The sequence below is a fragment of the Echiichthys vipera genome, assembly GCF_963691815.1.
Source record: "Echiichthys vipera genome assembly, chromosome: X".
In the NCBI taxonomy this organism is placed as follows: domain Eukaryota; kingdom Metazoa; phylum Chordata; class Actinopteri; order Perciformes; family Trachinidae; genus Echiichthys; species Echiichthys vipera.
The window spans coordinates 5,148,365-5,172,738 of record NC_139825.1 but is presented as its reverse complement, the minus strand read 5'-3'; the positions used below and the strand labels follow the sequence as shown (position 1 = coordinate 5,172,738).

Genomic DNA, 24,374 nt, shown 5'->3' with positions numbered 1-24,374 from the left:
CGCCTTTTAGTACGGTGCGCCTTATGGTCGTGAAAATACGGTAAATGAAACAGTTCCAGACTGAGTATTTAATGTTATCTGTGCCTCTGTGTAGTAGCTCTGGGCTGTTCTGTTATCCCTAATTCTACTTTGTACAGTTTTATAATTCATGTGTTTAATAAAGATCTTTTTTTTATGGTTGATCAGTGTTGTTTTCATTTGTGGATGAATGAATGAACAAACAAATAGTCAGCTGTATAAATACAATTACTGGCTTTTATTGGTCTAAATGCCTTAAAATAAAAAGTTCACCGTATCATATATTCGCCTCTAAGTTTGCCTCTCTATGTATACAGCACTGTTTAAAATCCATTTGGCCCATTTAAAAGGATTTTCGAGTTTCTCCTCTCTGTCGGTAATGTTGAATCTAACCACTTACAAGTCACAATTGTAATCCAGGTGACTTGTAAGTTCCCATCCTCTATTTTCCAACCATATCCAGCAGGTGATGTAGCGCTTATATTTTTGTTCTTTGAGACAGGAGCGCATCGGTAATGCTCGATGAAGACGCCATCTTTCCATTCTGTTGACAAAAGGCAGCGAACTTATTGGGTTAGCGCAATCACATGTTGAACCGGACAACCAGCCGCGACCAAAATATTACTACACTCTGAAAGAAAATAGTTCTGCATAAAACATAGAAGTATTGATAATCGCCCGGAATTTCAGCAACAAACTTTATGGTAGTATATGAACTAAAGATTGTGTAGATGCCAGACTGTGGAGCAGGATGAACCAATAACAGGGTTTACCTTATGGCCTAATAGTGGTGTCAGGCTGTAGTGCCAATTTCAGCGAATATGAGAAAATAAATCTACATTCCATAGAAAGTCTCCAACTTTCTGGCTGCTCTGGTACGTGCTGACGTGTTACGGTGACGTATTACGTTATTTCCGGTGCTTGTGTGTTGGTCACTCGTTGTTGTTTCACTGTTAGCTGCTCTCGCTAAATTCAACTGTTTTTGCTATAATATTCACCACAGCGGCTAACTACCGCTTAACATTTAAACATCCACTAGTTCTACTCAAGCACTCACAGCTCTCCTTCTTTCAGCCGCTTTCTGGCTAATTAATCGTTACACGCTGTTAGCCACTTTAGCTTAGCAGTTAGCTTCACGGCTGGTGATGGCTTCCCCCGCTCTCTCTCCTGCTCTCTCTTGCTCGGAGTGTCGTATGTTTAGCTACTCTTCTGCCTCCTTTAGTGATAATGGTAAATGTAATAAGTGTAGTGTATTTGTAGCGCTGGAGGCGAGGCTCAGTGAGTTAGAGGCACGGCTCCGCACCATGGAAGCTCAGTCTTACGCTACAGTAGCTAGCCAGCCACCTATAACTTTAGCCGGTGCGAAGCCACATAGTGTAGCGTTAGCTCCTGCTAGCCCTCCCCCGGCAATCCCTGAGCAGCCAGGGTCCTCCTGGGTGACTGTGAGAGGAAAGCATAGTTCTAAATCGAAGCCCATGGTTAACCATCCGCCCGTTCACGTTTCAAACAAGTTTTCTCCACTCAGTGACACGCCTGCTGAGGAAACAACACTGGTTATTGGCAGCTCCATTTTGAGAAACGTGAACTTAGTGACACCAGGGACAAAAGTAAAATGCATCCCAGGGGCCAGAGCGGGCGACATTGAATCCTATTTGAAACTTCTGGCTAGGGATAGACGTAAATATGGTAGGATTGTTATTCACGTCGGCGGTAATGACACCCGATTACGTCAATCGGAGGTCACTAAAATTAATGTGCAGTCGGTGTGTTCTTATGCAAAAACTATGTCGGACTCCGTAATTTTCTCTGGTCCCCTGCCCAACTTGACTTGCGATGACATGTATAGCCGCATGTCATCATTCCGTCGCTGGCTGTCTGGATGGTGCCCGGTAAATAATGTGGGCTTCGTAGATAATTGGCAGTCTTTCTGGGGAAAACCTGGTCTTATTAGGAGAGATGGTATTCATCCTACTTTGGAGGGTGCCGCTCTCATATCTAAGAACCTGGACGCAGTTGTTAGCGGTCTAAAACCATGACAACCCAGTGTTGGGATCAGGAAGCAGAGTCGCAGTTTAATACACCTCTCTGCGCTGCCCTTATCGCAGGTACCCAGGAAGCAGAGTGGCAGTCTTACACACCTCTCTGCGCTCCCTGTGGAGCATTTTCCAGCTCAGTTTAGTATACAAACACTGTCTGCCCCACGATCATTTAAATTAAACAGATCAAAAATGAACAGAAGAGGAGCTATAAAGAAAAACTTGATACAAATCAACGCAAAATCTGCGACAATGCAACAATATCAGAAAATAAAATGTGGACTTTTAAACATTAGATCTCTCTCATCTAAAGCTGTATTAGTAAACGATCTGATATCAGACAACCATATTGATTTACTCTGTCTGACCGAAACCTGGCTGCGTCCCGAAGAATATGTTAGCCTAAATGAATCCACTCCTCCCAGTCATATTAATACTCATATTTCTCGAGGCAGTGGTCGAGGAGGAGGCGTTGCAGCTATTTATAATTCAGGCCTATTAATAAACCCTAAACCTAAACTAAATTATAATTCATTTGAAAGTCTTGTTCTTAGTCTTTCACATTCAACCTGGAAAACTGTGCAGTCAATTATATTTGTTATAGTGTACCGTGCTCCCGGTCCCTACTCTGAATTTCTGTCCGAATTCTCAGAGTTTCTGTCAAATTTAGTCCTTAAATCCGACAAAGTAATAATTGTAGGTGATTTTAATATTCATGTGGACAGCGATAATAATAGTCTCAGTATCGCGTTTATCCCTCTATTAGATTCGATTGGTTTTAGTCAGAGTGTACATAAACCTACTCACTGTTTTAATCACACCCTCGACCTTGTTTTGGTTTATGGTGTGGAAATTGATGACTTAATAGTCTTTCCACAGAATCCTATTTTATCAGACCATTATTTAATAACTTTTGAATTCATATTACAGGACTACTCACCACTGGGTAAAAGTGTCTACACCAGATGTTTATATGATAGTGCTATAACTAAATTTAAGGAAGCGATTCCATCTGCATTTACTTTAATGCCTTATCCTAATATTCAAGATTCCTGCACTAACGTTAGTTTCTCTGAAATTGATCACCTTGTTGAAAGTGTTGCAGGCTCTCTAAGAACAACACTTGACTCTGTTGCTCCTTTAAAAAAGAAGATAATAAAACAGAGGAAGTTAGCTCCGTGGTATAACTCACAAACCCGTGAATTAAAACAAATATCGCGAAAGTTGGAAAGTATATGGCGCTCCACTAAACTGGAGGAATCTCACTTAGTTTGGCAAGAAAGTCTTAAAACCTATAGGAAGGACCTCCGTAATGCGAGAGCAGCCTATTACTCATCTTTAATAGAGGAGAATAAGAACAATCCTAGATTTCTTTTTAGCACTGTAGCCAGGCTGACAGAGAGCCACAGCTCTATTGAGCCATGTATTCCTATAACCCTCAGCAGTAACGACTTCATGACCTTCTTTAATGACAAAATTATAACTATTAGAGACAAAATCAACTCGCTTGGCACTATTTGTTCATCAAACCCAGGAACCTTACAAACTGTACGACCTGAAATATTCTTGGACTGCTTTTCTACAGTCGACCTTAACAAATTAACATCTACTATTTCAGCATCAAAACCTTCTACTTGTCTTCTAGACTCTATTCCAACTAGGTTACTTAAAGAAGTGTTACCTTTAATTAGCACTCCTGTATTAGATATGATTAACATGTCTTTATCAGCAGGTTATGTACCACAGTCTTTTAAAGTAGCTGTAATTAAACCTCTTCTTAAAAAGCCCAGTCTTGATCCTGAGGTACTAGCCAACTATAGACCTATATCTAACCTTCCTTTTCTCTCTAAGATCCTCGAGAAATTAGTTGCCAATCAGTTGTGCGACTTTTTACATAATAATGAGTTATTTGAGGATTTCCAGTCAGGATTTAGAGCAAATCATAGCACTGAGACAGCACTGGTGAAAATTACTAACGACCTTCTAATAGCTTCAGACAAAGGACTTGTCTCTGTACTTGTCTTACTAGATCTTAGTGCTGCCTTCGACACTATTGACCATCACATCCTGCTACACAGACTAGAGCATCTGATCGGCATTAAAGGAACCGCACTGAGCTGGTTTAAGTCATATCTATCAGATAGATCTCAGTTTGTACATGTTAATGACAAATCCTCCATGCACACTAAAGTTAGTCACGGAGTCCCACAGGGTTCTGTCCTTGGACCGATTCTTTTCACCTTATATATGCTTCCCTTAGGAATTATTATAAGGAAGCACTCCATACATTTTCATTGTTATGCTGATGATACACAATTATATTTGTCGATCAAACCAGAAGAAACCCATCAGTTAGATAAACTTCAAATGTGCATTAAGGAAATAAAAAGCTGGATGACCTGCAATTTCCTGATGTTAAACTCAGACAAAACTGAAATTATTGTACTTGGCCCCAAAGGCCTCCGAAACTCAATAGCTAAAGACATTGTTACTCTGGATGATGTTGTGTTGTCCTCCAGCACCACAGTAAGGAGTCTGGGTGTTATTTTTGATCAGGATATGTCCTTAGATTCTCACATAAAATTTACAACAAGGACTGCATATTTTCACCTGCGTAATATTGCAAAAATTAGGAACATTGTGTCTCAGAAAGATGCAGAGAAACTTGTTCATGCATTTGTTACTTCTAGGCTGGACTATTGCAATTCCTTATTATCAGGCTGCTCCAATAAGTCTGTTAAGAGTCTCCAGTTAGTCCAAAATGCTGCAGCTCGTGTACTAACTAAAACAAATAGAAGAGAACATATTTCTCCTGTATTAGCTTCTCTGCACTGGCTACCTGTAAAATCTAGAATAGAATTTAAAATCCTTCTCCTTACGTACAAAGCTCTTATTGGTCAGGCTCCGTCGTATCTTAAAGAGCTCATAGTACCGTATTACCCGACTAGATCACTGCGCTCTGAGAATGCAGGGCTACTCGTCGTTCCTAGAGTCTCCAAAAGTAGAATGGGAGGCAGAGCCTTCAGCTACCAAGCTCCTCTCCTGTGGAACCAACTCCCAAATGTTATTCGGGAGGCAGACACTGTCCCCTTATTTAAGAGTAAACTTAAAACTTTCCTTTTTGATAAAGCTTACAGCTAGGGCTTACGATGAGACTTTATTCTGCTTAATTATGCTGCTATAGGCCTAGTCTGCCGGGGGATAATACTTTTGCTGATACTCTGAGCTTCTCTCCTCTCTGTCTGAATCATTCATGTCCCATCAATGCATGTTACTGATTCAGCTTCTTCCCCGGAGCTGTTTGTGCTTTGTCGTCTCGCAGGTCTCTGCTGATCGTGGTGGTGCTTGCTGCCGTGGTCCTACATGACGCTTCCTGCTGCTATTGTCACTGTTACTCATATATACTATCACTAGTTTAATAAACTATAAAATTTGTAGCTGTATTGTAGCTGCTATTGCCACTACTCATCATTGATCATGTTTGCCACCATAATTATTATCATTTTCATATTCTGTCACTTTAGCTGTGCTTGTTTCTACTATTCTGTTGTATTAACTGCCTTAACATATACGTCATATTCACATTACTATAAATATTATAGTTACTGCTTTGCTTGCATCTCTGGAAGTGTGTCTGTCTGTCTCTCCCTGTCCATCTGTGTGTCTTTTCTCTCTTTCTCTCTCCTTTTCTTCCTCCCCAACCGGTCAAGACAGATGGCCGTCCTCCACAGAGCTGGGTCTGTCTGACGTTCCTGCCTGTTATAGGGAAGGTTTTCGTTGCCACTGTACTCTACAGAGGAATTGTTGGGTCTATGTAAATCATAAATAAGTCATTGAGTGTGGTCTTTACCTACTCTGTAAAGTGTCCTGAGATAACTTTTGTTATGATTTGACACTATAAATAAAATTGAATTGAATTGAACTTCAGCTTTGAAGATTTTAAGTCTGTCTATGAGAAATAGCGCTCTGATTATTTAACAGCTAAAAATCAGTAGCTCAAACTACATGATAAGTATCCATCCTTCCTTCAACAACTTACTCTCTTTCTACAGAGTTTTTTACTCTTACACTTTCCACATTACCCAAATCGCTTGTAATTTGTACTCACTGGAGGCCACTTTGTTGTAGGGTCTGGGGATTCGGTGGCCTGGCACTGTAGAGGACAGAGGGGAATCCTTCCTCTGGCTCTGGGTGGGGGGCCTGTCATTGGGTGAAGGTCTACCGGGTGGGGTGCCTCCGTGCGGCCAGGGCGGATCTCTGAGTGATTGAGGTGGAGAGCTCATCGGAGGCTCCAGAGGTGGCGGTTGCTTAAATACTGATGACTCTGTGTGGCTGCTGTGGGAGGACTTCTCCAGCGGGGAATGTCTGGGTGATGGAAAAGGAAGAGCAAGTTGAAAATATTACAACAGCCAGAGTTTTATATGAAGCTGCAAAAATTGCTTGCCTTTTGAGACATTGAAACGTTGATGACGTCAACTCGATGCGTCGCTTTGTTTACAAATCTTTCCATAGACCTCAGAGTTTTTGTGCATCTTGTCCGACTGTTTTGGAATATTTTCATCTGACCAAATCTGCAGTAAACACTCCACCTACGCTTCACACCAACGTGAACCTTTCGCCGCCATTGTTTTAAATGCCGGCGCATGGTCCCTCTTTTTTTTTCTATGTCCAAATAGACGTACATAAAATTACGTCAGAGCCGCCGTAGCCCTTCCTGCTCATACACGTGCGCACGCTCGTGCTCGTACATGTGCAAACATGCTTTACAAAAGCCCACCTCTCCCAAACGGGCCGTGGCGGGCAAGCAGGCCGCAGCTAGTGTTGCTTTCGTCAACGAAAATGATGACGAAATATCTTCGTCAACGAACCTCTATCACGTGACGAAAACTAGACGAGACGAAACGAAAATGCTGGGCATGTGACGATGACTAAGACTAAATACATAATGCAATTTCGTTGACGAATAAAAACGAGACGAAATAACGTTGTTTCGTCTCGTTTAGTCACGTTATTATTATTATTTTGTAGTTTTCTCCCAGTCTGGCACACGCGCATTATTTGGATTCTGAAGCTGCCGCTGCTGTGGTCACAACACCAGGTCGTGTTTGAGAAGAAAAGAAGAAACACACGTCATTACATAGACGTGGAAAGCAAAACGGAATGTGTTGTGGAAAAAGAAAGAGATAAATGCAGCCAAAAAATCACAGGAAAAAACACCACGGATCTTAAGAGACACCTCAGGGCATCCCATAATGACATTTAGGTAAGTCAAGTCGTAACGTAACGATACTTTCTGTTTTAGAAAGCTCATGCGACATGAGGCTACGGTTAATGTGTTGGGTTTTAACGCTAGCTTTAGCGTTAGCCACTGGAGGTGTGTGTGTGTGTGTGTGTGTGTGTGTGTGAGCGCGCGCGCGGCTAGCGTGTGTATGTGTATTTATTTGTTAGAGAGTGTAAAGTGTGTTTTTAGTTCCTACCTGACTGCCTCACTCTATAAGTGCACTAAACTTCCCCTTGTTGGCCAAATACATTCACTAGTTTTGTATTTCACAGAGCAAATCACACTGAACTGAATTTAGCATCAACATGAATTGGATTACTTCTTCTAGACCTGTACATGCATGTAAACTAAAGATATCTGCATGGGTTTGGCTAAAAGAAAATGTTGGTTTCCTCAATACTACTAGGTACTTTTATTATATTGATTAAATATAATTGCATCACTAAAAAGAGACTAATATACAATTTTCTTTGACTAAAACTAGACTAAAATGCTCAGACTTTGAGTCGACTAAAACTAGACTAAAATGCTCAGACTTTTAGTCGACTAAAACTAGACTAAATCTCTCAGACTTTTAGTTGACTAAAACTCTCAGACTTTTAGTCGAATAAAACTAGACTAGACTAAAAGTAAAACAGGCCGCCAAAAACAACACTAGCCACAGCTAGGCTCGGTACAGTTGCAAACTCTCTCTCTCTCTCCCGCAGCCTGCGTGTGTGTGTGTGTGTGTGTGTGTGTGTGTGTGTGTGGGTGTGTGTGTGCTGACAGTCTGCGGCGTGTGCCCGCAGTTTCTCCCTCTAACTTCTGGTTGGTGCTAAAATCTGAGCTAGGGTTGGACCGATGCATCATGAGAGAGCTCAAATCTATTAAAATGTGCGCCGATTCAAAGTGGTTAAAATGAATCAGATGAATCAGATTTGACTTCGTTGACGTTCGAAGTTTGTCTCATTAGACAGCGAGGCAAAGATGGCGGCGGCCGCACGAGGACGCGCTGGTCTGTTTTATCCATGGGCATAGAAAAAAGAACGGCCACAGGACACAAAATGGCGCCCCATTCATTCCTATGGCAAGCTGCTCCGTGACGCAGGCTCATAGACATAGAAAAAAGAACGGGCAGAGGACACAAAATGGCGCCCCATTCATTCCTATGGAAAGCTGCTCAGTGGCGCAGGCTCCACTGAGGACGGCGCCATTTTACTTCTCGTGAACGAGGGAGGATTTGCCGGATGGAGACATGCACGAGCGCCAAGCACGAGCGAAGCCATATACGTAGTTGGAATATGTTTATGTATTTATTTAAATTAGCCAAAATAGTATATAATATATACTGGATTAACGGTTTGACTCAAGCAAAGTGATGTTTTTATTCTTTAATGGGCTTTTTTAAAATTTCAGTCCTATGACTAAAATGTGCCAAAATACCATCTAAAGAAAATAGAAATAGTAGTTTTACTTCCCTGTCCTAAGGACTATCTTGAATATAACAGTATATTCATATATTTTATTCATATATTTATTAGAAATAGTATGTCTACCAAGTACTAACTAAATCAAATACAAACACAAGTAGGCCTATTTAGTATGATGAGGTTTCACTATCCATAAGGTAATACACTTAAATTGTACACTGGCATAGACTACATGGCTAAAAAAATAAACAAGTGTAGTGTATCAAGTTATAATGTTTATGTTAGCCAACTAACAATGTTAGAAATCATCTCTTATAATCAATACGTCCGTGCCTGAAACAACATTTATCAGTTTCATGTAGGTCATGCTGCTAGAAAAACCTTTTATTGTGTCCATGAGTTAAACTATAGAAAAAACATTGGACACAATGTTTTAAAGTGTGAGCAGCAGAGTTCTGTCTCTGCCGGAGCCTTACACTGGGATTTTACGGAGACGGGAACTAAGCTGCTGAATGTGTTTCACTTTGGCTCTTTTTAGCCACGCACCCTCCTTCTCCTGCCCATAACTCCATTTTGGTCGGATCTAAAATGATGAAAACATACATTTTTTTAGTAGAGGGTCTGAAGATAATTATGAGCCTTTTGATTTGTATCTAAAATTTTCAGTACAGATCTCCTTTTCCCCGCATGTATGGGAGTGAATGGGTGAATATGCTTCTTAAACAGGCGAATGCTGCAGTACCGCGCTTGGCTGCTAAGACCATGGTGGCATACGATGAGAGCTCCGGTCCTGGGGACCTGGTTTTATCAGAGGCTCTAACTCAGTTTTGTCTTTTGGAAGTGAAGAAGTTGTGTATCTTCATCCACTGATTCCCTGTCCTACACGCTGTCAGTGACATAGGCTGGCAGCAGTGCGGAGCAAGTTGTTACGTGGGTCATTTCAGGAATAGTTCAGTATGCTAACGAGGCTAGTCCACGTGTGTGCAGGTGAAGAGAGAGACAGAGGATGAAGTCAGAGCAGACAGCTGTAGCTGGTGATGGTCAGAGCAGAGAGCAAATTATTGGTTAAGTTTTAGTAAATGTTTCATATTTCCTGACGCTGGTTTGTTTCTGTAAAAAACAGATATGCTGATAAAACTAAAAAAATGTAATTCACAAACTAGGAACAGAGGTCAAGCCTTAGTTGTTTTTAATTCAATATCCTTATGTATCCTTATGTATCTTTACATCCCTACTAATCAGTCTCGGTAAATTGGGTTCAGTAATAGCATTTCTGGTCCAGCTGCAGATTTGTTAGTCCCTGTTTTTGTAAGGCACCTGGCCTGGTTAAAGATTATCCAAACAAATACGTTGATAAAAGAAATGAAAGGGCAATGGTGTCTTTCATATCCGCCGTGGTGCCAGAAAGTTATTTCAGTCAAATAAAAAGGTGTTTCTGCAGATCAAAGGGACTGGGTGGCTCTAATGTGTCCCACATAAATATATACAAAATAAGATAGATGTATTAATCATGTAAATGTCAGCCTGACGATCACGCTATGAACTGTAAACACAATTGTGATTATTCCGTTGCAAAAACATTGAAGTTTAAAAAAAGACATATCTTTGCCATAGCCACGGACATATAGTTATGCATGTTTGCATATTATGATCCAGGTAAAAGCAATTCACGTGATACAGGTTAAACAGGCTGCGTCGTGGACTAAATCACTTTTTGACAGTTAACATGTTTGTTTTAAGAGTGCTGAAGCTAACATTTAGCTGAGCCCCCTAAAACCAGACCAGGTGCCTGGCAAAAAGAGGCCTGGTCGCAATACCGCAGCAGGACCAAGCGTGAATGCGCAAATTTGTTGATGACTGGAACGTTGAACTTCAATGGGTGCCGCATAAAGCAGAAGATGGTGTTTTCCTGTGCAAAGTCTGCATGTTGGTTTGATGTTGTAAAGCATGGATGCACGTACGTACGAGCATGAGCAATGACTGTTGTCCTGAGACTATTTATATTCAATTCAATTTTATTTATAGTGCCAAATGATAACAAAAGTTATCTCAGGACACTTTACAGACTAGGTATAGTCTGTTCTCCACGACAGACATTTAAAAAGATGCCGCCGAACGGTTCGTGGTGGTTTCATGTGGAGGTGAAGTGTTTACTGCAGATTTGGTCAGATGAAACGTCCAAAAACAGTCTGACAAAACTAAATATCGAGGGGTGATGACGTATGAGCAAAAAGCAATCGGGCAGCGGCCCAGATCAATTCAAGTAATGTGAGTGCAAGTGGGCCTGGGCTGTGGGGGAAGAGGGGGGACAATTACCCTAAACACGGGGCATGGTACGAATGGAGAGTGTGAGTATGACCTAAGATAAAAATACCATGATATAATACTGTTACCGTTTTGCTTCAAGTTATACCACAATAGGGCTGCAGCTATCGAATCTTTTTATTAACTGAGTATTCGACCCATTATTCCATCGATTGAGTAATCGGATAAAAAAAAAAAGATAACTTTGCGTAAAAAATTGTTATAATTTGTGTTATTTGCACAAAAATATACTATGTCCTGGGTAAGCCTATTTGGTGTGGTGACCTAACAGGGGTCTGTCTCGGCTTGTTTGTGTTAGTGTGTGCAAGCGTGCGCGAGAGGGAGAGAGAGAGAGAGAGACAAGGTGTGTGTGTGTGTGTGTGTGTGTGTGTGTGTTTGTGTATGCACGTGTGCGTCAGGGGGAGAGAGAGAGAGAGACGAGGTGTGTGTGTATGTGTGTGGCAATTTCCCATGAATAAGTTACTATTTAAACAATTCAAATTAGTGCATACAATTATCTGTGACACACGTGTTTACTCAAACAGGTTTAAAGACAAATAGATTCATTTAGAAAATGAATGAGAGATAGATATTATTAGGAAGAGAGAGTCGCTCTCTTCCTGTTTACTGTAACAACAAGCAACGAACAAAACTCCACTGACACATTTACTCAAACCAAACTATAAAGGCTGATCTGGGAGGTGACGTTATGTTTAACATTCATGAAAAACTGAACATGGAGGCATTCACGAGGAGGGCTAACGTTACGTATTCTCTTCCTGTTTCTCCGTAACTACGGCAACCGCCTCCTGAAAGCGGAACAGCAGAGCTGGGTGAAGTGGTGTTAACAACGGGCTGCTTTGGGCTCAGACAATGAATCATCGATGTAGTGCTGTTGTGGTAGAACAGTCCTCGTTAACAGTGGACACACTGAACCTTTTTGGCTTCTTTTTAAGTATGAAATGATCCCAAACGTATTCTCTGCCTTTTCTGGATGTAGTGGTGTGCATCCGCAAAAACGGTCAGTGTGGAACAATGATCCCTGTGCTGAACAGGCCGCAGAACGCACCAGATTATTAAGGAATTAAACGAATCATCGAGGCAGAGATTTTGCCCCAATGAATTTTTGTAATCAAGTAACTGGATTCAGTGTTTCAGCCCTATACCCTATAGCCCTACGTATTCCACTCACAGCTCAACAAACAGACATAACTTACATTTTTTATTAAATGTAAGCAAACTAAAGGAAGTATTGCTTTATTGTATCAAAACGTGAGACTACACTCCATTCTTTAAATCGTTTGTCTATTTTCTTGATGAAGTTCCATTCTGTAGGCCCTGAGCTTTCTTCCCAGCTTGCCACACCCTGTTCTTACCTTACTCCATCTTTGGAGTTTTTGGAGTGTCTGTACTGGGGTGGAGTGGAAGGCGAAGATGGGGCTGCCCGTAGCTGCCCGACGCTCTGGCCACGACTGTCCCAGGATGAAGCAGAAGCAGCACTGGTCCCGTGGGAAGGAGAATGGCCGTGGTGGGGCCTCTGCTGGGGCTGAGGAGCAGGGATGGGAGAACGAAGTCGGGTGTACAGCTTGGCCAGAGTACCATGGCGTCGCTCGCAGTGGTTTTCGAATGCCTGCGGCTTCACTACTTGGCCACAATGGCTGCACACCACCAGGTAGAAGTCATCATGGCCAGGGTAGAGGCCAAAGATGGACATGTCTTGAAGGAGGGGGAGAAGGGTGATTAGGTGACGAAATATAATAATGGATACATATCAGACTGCAGAAGAAGTACATGGCAATGTCATAGAAAGATGGTAGATCCTCTCACTTAAAAATAGTGATGTCCAAATAAAGATTTATGAAGCATTCTCATTATTTTCTGAGTCTTCTAGATGAAGCTCTCTGTTCAACAAAGGGTTGAAAAAACACTGAATCACCATTCACTGAGCCATTTTCTTTAAACCAAGAGCTCCATCTAGTGAACTCATCAAATACAACTAATGCTTCATGAAGCTTCATTTGGACATCACTATTTAAAAGTGCTGTTGAAGTATAGTGGTAGAAAATACATTTTTGGATGAAAAAATTCACAATTGTCTCTAAAATATGTTGAAATTGATTAACTTATTGGGTCTCCACAATTCTTTATTTCACTGTTAGAGTACAATCCTGATGCAAAGCATGAAAAAAACAGGCTATATTATTAATATTTGCGCACTTAGCTATGTTGTGGGAATGCATTATTATAGGTGGGTGCCAATCATGGCCAATCACTACTTTATTACTGACAAGTTGCAGTTTTTCTGCCCAGTAATAGAGGCCTGGAGGAAGCTCTCTATCTGCCAAAATCCAGTGATGTGGAGGCCAAAGAAATGTCTGTGTGCGCCCGCATGTGTGTGTATGTTTGCACGCGTGCATAGTGGGTGTAACGTCGCCATCTCTACAGAGAGCATAAGAGAACTGTAAACGCACGACCATGAAGGGACAAAACCCCCCACTAATATAATGGTAGGGGAAACACTGTACTGTCCTAAATATGGAACCAGGCTGCTACAGTCACTCTTACAGACCTCTACACACTCCAGACTGCTTGGTTATAATGCGACAGACATTTTTTTGTGTTTCTGCTCGATGGGCCTTGCTGCAGTGTTTCAGTGGAATTAATAAATTAGCAGCTAGTGGACTTCCTCTGCTCAGAATACTTTGGGGGGATACATGTTCAGTCTGTGACTCCAGCTGTCCGACAGAGCTGAACCGCTGCACACCACAAACGCAGCTAATCACTATTTTACATCAGTCTGATGCTGGTCGCACAAAATTTAAGCTCAGGTGTGACGTGCTGGATTGTGGCTTTGCGAAGGCGTTTTTAAGTAACCGGGCCTGTAACCACGTAATTCAGTGTCATCAGCCCCTGACATGAGAATTTCATCGCAACTTGGATCCCTTGCCTTTTTGAAATAGCTTATTGTTTATTGTGGAAAGCCTTTGGTAAACTTGCTATAGCTGTGTGGTTTATGGAACTAACTTCTTATTTACCTTTGGAAAACATTTATTTCTTTCGACAGGCAGGAGGTATTTAAAATTGTATGGGGTCATTTAATCAATTATAAAGTGACAATGATTTGTCACGCCTGATGGACGGGTCTGAATCAGTATAGGGGCCTTTCTTTGCACATTTGTACGATACTTTGCACATTATTACAGTACTTTTGATCTGTATATACATTGCCACTGTAATTTTGACGTTTTATATATCTATACTGTTTTATATTTCTGTTAAATATGTTGTTTGTATAGCTGAAATTTAAAACAAAAACAATTTCCCCCTGGGATGATTAAAGTATTTCTGATTCCGATTCTGCACGGTCCATTTTCCTCTTTTCCTACTTTCTGGACCATATGTCCGAGGCCACCAGACCATGTTTTTGTTTCATCTTGTTGGTAAGGTTGTGTGATGGAAATTACAATTTACATGTTTTGGGTTTTACAAAAACAAAACACACCCTTCCTCTACTTGTGATTCAGAAGTCCTTTATTTGGGCATACAATGTTCAGCTCTGTAAACACACAGAAACCTACATATCTGCATAAAGTATATCTTGTGAGATACTACACCACACTGCGCTTTTCCTTATCCTGTGATACAAGTATGACGAAGGTTACTGCCTATATGAATGGGACTTAAGATACTGCTCTACCTTGTATGTCACCCATCTAAATGCTGATGTATTCATGTTCTGTATAAAATGCAAACTGCCCTCAGCTCTGGGTCTGGTGTCTAATCTTTGTTGACGGACTTTATCCATAATAGTTGTATGGAGCAAGTGTGTATAGTGTGAAAAATTTGTTCAGACCGTGTTTGTTTGTACACTTCTGTACTTTTTTTACATACTCTGCTGTTATTTGTTCTTGTATTGGTCTTTTCTAAAAATGAAATTCCAATAAAGATAAAAAATATAAAAATAGCTAGTGTTGCTTAGCAACTTGCGACTATACATGCAGACACTGACACATAACAGCAGAATGAGTACTCAATTTAAAGAGGTTGAATGATTGCTTATTAGGTTTCAGGCACCAGTGACTCAACACAGGTGGATCATCTGCTTTAAATCCAATTATTTCCTGCCACTTATAAAAAACGGTGCCAATAATATTGTGGAGGCCATTTTTGGATTTATGTGTGCAATAAGCTAGGATTCAGTATTTTCTCAGCTTTTGTTTTGTTCCATTTCAAACTAAATAATTACATTATGTAAATACCAGAAGATGTGTCTTTCTACGATCTTCTGGAAGAAAGGGTGTGTTATTATTCCAATATATTCGGGCCATAACTGTACCAGTGGAATCAGTTTTCAGCTGGTGAACGATAACTTCCTGGATTCTGACATTATCAACAAGGAAATATCTGTAGTCATCTCCAGATAATAATATATTCACTTTATTTATTTTTTTATTAATGCACCATATAATAGCTACTAGGGGTGGGAATCTTTGGGTGTCTCACGATACGATTTGATTCCGATTCTTGGTGTCAGTTATGCGATTCAAAATCAATTTTCGATTCAAAAGATGTGAGCTAATAAAAGCAGTATGGCAGATAAAATCATGAAAGTATAAGATTATACTTTATTTTTTGAAAATGTGTCAACTGATTGCAGGAATTGAAACATATCTATGACCAAATGTAATTTATTCATGCTTTACTTTCTTTTTTTAGTATATCTCAATTCTCAGTGACTTCAAAATGTTAGTATTACTAACTTTCTTAGGGCGCACTCACACTGTCCATCTGTACCGTGCCCAAGCCCGTTTCACGGCTAAAGTCTAGTTCCTTTGACCAGTGTGAGTTCAACCAAACGGGCCTGGGCCGCGGGGGTAGAGGGAGGGGGGGACAAGTACCCTAAAGCACAGGGCACGGTATGGGCGTACAGTGTGAGTGGGTGTGCCTGTATTTTTTATATTTAAGTGTAAAGTATATTTGGAAATAACTTTTATTCTGAAATTCCACAGTGAAAAGTTACGAGGGGCTCCAAGGCCAGTGTGGAGATATAATCTCTCCACCCCGGTCTTCCACTCCCATGGCACTGTCCTGGACTTCCACGCAATTTAGAAAAGACGTGTCAACCAAGACAGCCCCTCCCAACCCAAAGCTTTCAGCATTTCTGGACGAATCTCATCAATCCCTGGGGCTTTGCCACTGTTGAGTTGTTTGACTACCTCAGTGACTTCCGCCAGAGATATTGACAATAATTCCCCATCAGCCTCCAGCTCTGCCTCTACGAAAGGGCGTTTTAGTCTGTTAAAGGAGTTCTTCACAGTTCTCCTTCCACTGCTCGATTACCTCATCAGCTGAGGTCACCAGCGTCCCGTCGTTACTGTAAACAGCTTGCACGGTCCCCTGTTTCCCCCACCTTGGTGCCGCCCGGAAGTCCTTCTCCTTAACTTCGCCGAACTTCTCCCACACCCGCTGCTTTTCCTCTGACATAGCAGAGGCTGCAGCCGTTCGGGCTTGTCTGTATCATGAAACCGCCTCCTTCTTTAGTCGGACAGCTTCCAGAAAAGCTCCCCCGAAGATGAATTTACCATAAATGTCAGAATACGGGCGCACTACAAATATAGGGCCAGCTGGTTTGACTTGGGCTCACTTGACCGGGCTTGACTGTGGGCGTTCGTAGTGTCGCTGAAGTACTTGACTTTCATTTTGATAACCTTGCATATTGAATGAGTCATCTCGCCGTCTTCCCTGGAGGTTGTGAAATGTGCACCCAAAGACTTGCCTTGAATGGCGGATGGACTGGCAGTGACTGAAGATCCGGTAGCTTACCCTAATAGCTACTAGAGGTGTGACAAGATCTCTTGATATCAAAACTGCTGCAGCAGTCAGCATGACGGAGTCTGGCTTTGACCTTGAAATAAGCATAGAAGATCCCTCCGCCACTTTTAAATAATTTGTGTGGCAGCATTGTGGATTTCCGTGGAAACAATAAACGGCAACAGATAGACAGACAAGACAAGAACAGTATGAAAGCACTGTAAGAAGATAGTGCCATACACAGCGGCTAACACAAGTACTATGCAAAGACACCTGCAGCACCACCACAGCTCTCTGCTAAAAATCAACCACTTCTGTAAAGAACATGCTGAAAAATAGTGTAAAGATATCGTCTTGTTCTTGTGAACCCAATACCGTGTATCGCCTTGTGAGCTTGGGTGTCTTGTCACAACCCAACCGCTACTTATGAAAGGCCAGTGCCGTGGTACATTGTATGTGTGTGACTGAGCCCAAAGTGTGATAATTTTCAGCATGCGAGTCTACGTTTAGGGCGCACTCACACTGTCCTTCCGTACCGTGCCCAAACAGGTTTTACGGGTAAAGCCTAGTTCGTTTGACCAGCTGGCCGTCAACGGCCCCTTTGAGAGGTGGGCTTTTGTAAAGTGTGTTTGCACATGTACGAGCACGAGCGTGCGCCATGTACGAGCACGAGCACGAGGCCTACGGCGGCTCTGACGTCATTTTTTTTTTTTTAAAAGACGGACCATGCGAGGACATTTAAAACAATGGCGGCGAAGGTTCCGTTGGTGTGATGCGGAGGTGGAGTGTTTACTGCAGATTTGGTCAGATGAAAATATTCAAATACAGTCGGACAAGACGCACAAAAACTCTGAGGTCTATGGAAAGATTTGTAAACAAAGCAACGCATCGCGATGACGTCAATCAATGCGTGTGACTTGTTACAGCGTGATAACGTACGGACAGGTACCCTAAAGCCCGGGGCACGGTACGGGCTGACAGTGTGAGTGCGCCCTTAGATGAGGTTTCTATCATGCAGCTTGCCTGAAACCGGAAGAAAGCAAACATCTGAGGATGAAGAAGGGAGATTTACATGAGGAAAGCAACAAAGATGTTTAAGTGGAGAGATGACGAGACTCAAGAACTTCTGTTGCTAAGGGCCGACACCAAAAACAGCAGACAAATTTGAGATTGAATTTAAGAAAAAGAGCCCCAGTTGTTAAATTATTACCAAATAACAAACCTGCTATGTACCAGTGTAATACGTGTCACCTCCTGACTTCCTGCATGCTCTACCCAGGCACCACACAGATTGGTTCTTAGCCATGATATCATAACCCCATAAAATGGCTACTACGTCTAATTCATACGCACAATTCAGTATCACTCTGCGTCTGAGAAAAAAACGTTTCCTTGCCGTCAGACAGTTCTTCCATGGCGGGGAATTGACACCGCTATCTATGCTTTTTTTTAAACCACCAGTCTCCATTGACAAAAACACTTATTTTACCTCACAGAACACAGGAGCTGCTGGCCTATTGCTGACTCGAACAGTTCGTTTTATTGCCAATACTAGCTGATGGTGTAGGCTATGATCTATAGCAACCACCTCGGTATGTGCAGGCAGCCAGCCAAGGAGGGCCTATTTTATTGTGAATCATAATCAATTTTATTTAATAATAAAAACCTATCTAAATAGGAATATCTCTAGACTTTTATACTACTGTACTGTTTTATAGTTTTATAAAAGCAATAGCTCACTTCAGGCTACGATATGTTGTGATTACATCACAGTACATGGTGTGACGAGACCCTCAGCTCACGACACCATACACGATATTGAGTTCACGACGCTATTTTAACACTATTCTTAACTTTCAGTGTCCATCTTGCAATTTTTGGATTTCAGCAAAAAATATACTGAAACAAATCCCTAAATAGGTATTAATTAGGAAAAACACTAATATTAAACTTAGAATGAACGCAAATATATGGACTCCAGCAGTCTTTCTTAATCATCACCTTGATTTTTGGTGATATTCCCATGGATTCCACATAGATGAAGCATGGGTGTGAGATGGTGCATGACACTTACACATGCATACTATCATGGTACTTCATGTGCTTTATGTCATGCTTTGGCACACACACACACACACACACACACACACACACACACACACACACACACACACACACACACACACACACACACACACACACAAGGGGGAGTGTCTGTCGGACAGCTGCTTCTACAGACAGCCAAGCTAGGTTCCAAAAGGTGCCTGATCACAACACTACCCAGCTTTAAAACCAGTATCTCCATTGTCTCTAGGCAATGGCTAGAGACCGAAGAGAAGCTGAGGCACAATTCATTGAGCCATTACAGGTCAATGTACATGCACAGTAATACAAGCGCACACAAGAGTAAGACTATCAGTTTTTGCTTCCTTGTTTTCAGATGTCCCAAGCAACATACTTTACTATGACTTGTAGATGACAGTGTGCAGACTTACCCTCCTTACTGAGTGACATGGCCTCTGCAGCCTTTTTGCCATTCTTGCTGCAGTCGTCCACATCAGGCCCTAAAACATCACACATCACATGCATGTTCAATAACCCCCTTGAGAGGTGAGATGTTTCCCAAAAGTTGGGAGTCAGGTTCATCTGCAAGTGTAGCCTAAACCTCATGGCACAAATTCAGAACATAAACAGGCCTTTCGGCTTTGTTATATAAAGATCTGATATGCAGGTCAACTGATTCTCTGCTGACTGCTGCTCATCTTTTTTTCTAGTCCTTTTTGTCAGTTTTCTAACAACAATAAGCATCTGAGGGTATTGTGTAGAGGAGGACTTTATTTGATAGTTAGGGACTAAGTAGTACTTGGAGGGATGCCAGACAATGAGTGAGCGCACATAGGCTACTTGGGAAGATGGGTAGGGCAAGAGCACTTTTTGTCAAAAGTCAAACATGAGATTTCCTGGTGCACACAGACATGTTAACATCAGTTAAATGGAGGCAGTGCCCCTGGCAACCACAGGAGAACATTGAAATGAAGCGAAAAGAACGCATAGTAACGTTAGCTCATGTCAAAGGCTGGGTCAGCATTTCATGGTGGCAACAGCACCAGACTCCTCCTCCGTCACCGGTCTCTACTCTCAGCCCTCCTAATGCTAGCATTAACATGCTAACGCTAACTGCTTCGCCGTCAGCGGCTAGTCTGGCTTGCTTGCAAGCTAGCCTAGCTTTCCACGGCAATAAGTTGTTTGCCCAACAATCCGCACTAGCCTCCTTCCGCTCTGATGCCACCGCTGCCCGGCTGGTTTCCCTAACCTGAAACGCAACTATTTAACACTGGGAGCTTGCTTCATCACGCACTGTAATGGCTATATTTTCACGACTATCACATATTTTTTTCTTAAAGACAACGTATGCAGTGGGACCTGGGGGAGAGCAACATGTTACCCACCCAGCACTAGGACCCGGCAGGGTCTTTGTTTGGGTAACATGGTTAGCTCTGTCCTCCGTTTCCACGAAAATAAACCCTGGTGCCTTGGTGAAATGGCTTCGTAGCTGCCAGTGTTTGCGTCAATGAGCTTCCTTACCATCCGCCGCTGTCACACCGGCCCACTCGGCCCAGGCAGTCCAGCTTTGACCCACGAAATCATCGAGGCTAGGCACTCGCCGATCCAGAGCAGCCATTACTTTTACTGCGCGTTCACGCACCGCCATCATCACTGCGCGGCAAGCAACTTACGTCATATCTCGCGCTCTCGACAGATAGGAACTTCCTGCGTGCGCGTTCTTGGGACAATCATAGGGGGCTGGAACAGAAAATCTCCATAGATTTATGGAAAACCTCTAAATTATGTATTTTTCTTTTCTAACTACTATAAAACATAAATATGGTGTGGTTTCTGAGTCTTAACACACAAAAACCGGTCAAGACAGATGGTCGTCCTCCACAGAGCTGGGTCTGTCTGACGTTCATGCCTGTAATAGGGAAGGTTTTCGTTGCCACCGTACTCTACGGGGAATTGTTGGGTCTATGTTTATCATAAATAAGTCATAGAGTGTGGTCTTTACCTACTCTGTAAAGTGTTCTGAGATAACTTTTGTTATGATTTGGCACTATAAATAGAATTGAATTGAATTGAATTGAAAAAGACACAAAGAAGAAATTACAGGAAATTAGGAAAACCCTTTATATTATTCAAATATTAAAGGGCAAAAATGCAGCAATTTTGGGGTTCATATCATTTTGATATACATATTTGGCTTAATATTATAGGGGCACTGGCCCTAAGTACAGTTCCCTTTAGGTAGACTAGACATTGTGGATTATTATAAACCCAGAGACCCAGAAAACAAGACAAAATTATTTAAGAGATGAACTATGTGAGCACAATATTCAATAAAATAGTTAAGGACTTTAAACAGCATTTCCATACAGGGTCCTTATATAAGACATGGCATCAGCATTAGCTCACAATTAAATAAAACAATCAGTTGACATACAAAGAAGGAAGTTACTCCCTTTCACCTAGTCTTCATAACTGATGTTGAGGAGTGAAGTGATAATTGTGTTTCTATATTTGATTCAATTTAGGACTTCCTTTGCTCACAATCTCCAAAGCTGCTTAGATTTTTTCGATCGATGCTCTAGTGGACGTCGTTAATATTTGGTTCTCTTCATGGTGGTAGATAAAATATTAAAATAGCCTACCTCTTAATGATCTAGTACACTACTACCACTAGCTGCAGACTCAGATGACCAAAAAGATTTTATGAAACATATGTGATGTTAATACAAATTTATTCTCACTGCAACCACCCCCCACCACAAACTGTAAGTATAGCTGCATTCTCCTCTGTGGCTCTGGCTATAAGTCCATTCTTGACAGCATTGTGAGTGAACTATTTATGTCCAAACACTCCTAAACTCATTTCCTGCTTCAGGCACACTCTTTATTTCTGCACACAGCAGGTGTGAGTCATTGAATTGATATTTACCTGTATGTGACTCATGTCATTAATCATCAGAGGCATGACTGAGGGTTGGGACCTCAAGTGTGGTTAAGTCTGTATGTATACATTTTTATATTCTGTCGACAGGACAAACACACTGCTGTTCACTGGTGGAGTGCAGCACAGGGAGCAAATTTTCTTAAGAGGTGATCAGAAGTCACAGGTCCACACACGTGAACACACCTTCCCCTTTCCTAATCCCTGTAAGTGATTAAGCCCCACACAGCGAGTCAGAGCCAAAACACAAGCACCATGCCCCTTGAAGACATCATGTAACTAAACATCACACGTCCACTGGGACCTATACTGTTTCCACATGAATCATATCATCATATATCAAACTCAGGAATCAAACGTGTGCATCTGAAAAAAAGTGTGGTTTGTTTGGCAAACAAGTTGTTGAACAACAATCTATTTTAATTGAGATGCATGGAATTAGTTGGGATGGTTACAACTAAATCCTATATAAATACACCTTACCATGTGATTAATATTGGAGACATGTCCAAATATAAAGGTCCTTCTCTATGGTTTGAAAGTTATTTTACCCGCCAAGCTAACTGCATCTATCACCTATTAAGAGCAAATGTACGCCCTTTTCAAAAAGTTTTAAGATCAGTGGCCAAGAGGCTTGGATATGGACATATCTACTGATCAGTGACATCAATACATTGCAGATAGAAATAGGAAATATAATAATCCAGCTGTTATATTATTAGATTTAATAGTAGCGAACCCTTGTTGGACATGTTGGAGTTGTGCTTCTATTGGACATGTCCTGTACTTGGAGAGATTAGTGGAATAATATCCAACACATTTTTTTTAAGTGTGACGTTGTTGCTGTTGTTGTTGTTGTTGTTGTTGTTTTGCAGTTGATGTTCTGCAAATTGTTCACAAACATTTTTAATGTCTATTTTAAAATAATAAATGCCCATTTATACTTTGCACATTGAGAGAGTTACTGATGCCTTCTAAGTGTAAATCCAATGTAAGAGGGGGAAAAATTCCACAGTCAAGTCTAGGTTCAAATGAGGTTTATATGAAGCTTCAGCAGTCTGAGTTTGACAAATCAAGTGTCTTCCAAATCACACTGTTTTAGCGCTAAATCCTCTCTTTCTGTTTTGTTTCATTGCCGAACTGCAGTCGGGGGATTGTAACGCACTGTACAATCGTTGGCCCCACAGAAGTCTATTGAGTTTGGATCATTAGGTTCTTAAATGCCCTGCAAAGTATCAGAATGGAATATAACTAAGTAGATTTAATGAAAACTGAACTACTTGTACTTTAATTTATTTTTTTATTTTTTTTACTTTAAATTTTAATTTTATGGTACATTATACTTGTACTCCACCACCCTATGCCCGGGCTATAGGATTAAAAAATGAATAGGAAGTGTAGAGGCCCCTTGTTTTGAATGACTTCAGCACATCTGCACCCACAGGACATCACTAGTTTCTCACACTGCTCTGGTTTGATCTGCGGCCATTCTGACTCAGTCTCTTCCACAGTTAAGTAACTGTAGTGGGTTTCTTAGACATTATTTTGTTGCCAAGGATTTTCCAGAGATTCTCAATGGGGTTTAGATCTGGACTCTGGGCTGGCCATTTCATTGTTTAAATATTCTTAGCTTCAATGAACTGCTTCACCTGTTTTACAGTTTCACGTGACATTGTCTTGCATGAAAATTGCAGCTGATTGGGAGACAATTCAATTCAATTCAATTTTATTTATAGTGTCGAATCATAACAAAAGTTATCTTAGGACACTTTACAGAGTAGGTAAAGACCACACTCAATGACTTATTTATGATTTACATAGACCCACAATTCCTCTGTAGAGTACGGCGGCAACGAAAACCTTCCCTTTAACAGGCAGGAAAGTCAGACAGACCCAGCTCTGTGGAGGACGGCCATCTGTCTTGACCGGTTGGGGAGGAAGAAAAGGAGAGAGAAAGAGAGAAAAGACACACAGATGGACAGAGAGAGACAGACAGACAAACTTCCAGAGATGCAAGCAAGCAAAGCCTAACAGTAAATATAATAATATCTATAGTAATGTGAATATGACGTATATGTTAAGACAGTTAATACAACAGAATAGTAGAAACAAGCACAGCTAAGGTGATAAAATATGACAATGATAATTGTAGTGAAGGTATTGCATGTTGCTGAAGGAGGTTCACATACACATTTGCATTCACCCTGCCATGTAGCTGAACAAGAGGGCCAACTCCTGCTGCAGAAAACATCCCCCAAACCATGACACTGCCTCCTCCAAATGTAACTGACTTCTTTACACACTTTGGGTTCAGACTTTCCCCAGTCCTACGCTGAACATAATGTTTCCCATCAGACCCAAATGAACTGAACGTCCTCTCATTACTGAATTCACTCTGGACCAGTTCTCCTCTGTCCACACAACTTGCTCCTCAGCAAAGGCAAGTCTAGCCTTTTTATTCTTTCTGCTGATGAGAGGTTTGGTCACTGCAGAGTGGGCTTTCACTCCAA

The 24,374-nt window shown here is 41.5% G+C and overlaps 1 protein-coding gene across 2 annotated transcripts in view; it reads right to left on the bottom strand.

The window, feature by feature from the left end:
* atxn7l2a (ataxin 7-like 2a) overlaps window positions 1-20,574 on the bottom strand; it is a gene marked incomplete at its 5' end in the record, with an annotated part of 54,662 nt that extends 34,088 nt beyond the window's left edge. For both annotated transcript variants that reach the window (XM_083938807.1, XM_083938806.1), the window contains 4 exons: window positions 6,163-6,419; window positions 12,425-12,764; window positions 19,355-19,423; window positions 20,445-20,574. In XM_083938807.1, the coding sequence (XP_083794933.1) occupies window positions 6,163-6,419; window positions 12,425-12,764; window positions 19,355-19,423; window positions 20,445-20,574 (796 nt within the window). The remainder of the gene's footprint in view (window positions 1-6,162; window positions 6,420-12,424; window positions 12,765-19,354; window positions 19,424-20,444) is intronic.
* Between the last annotated feature and the right edge of the window lie 3,800 nt (window positions 20,575-24,374).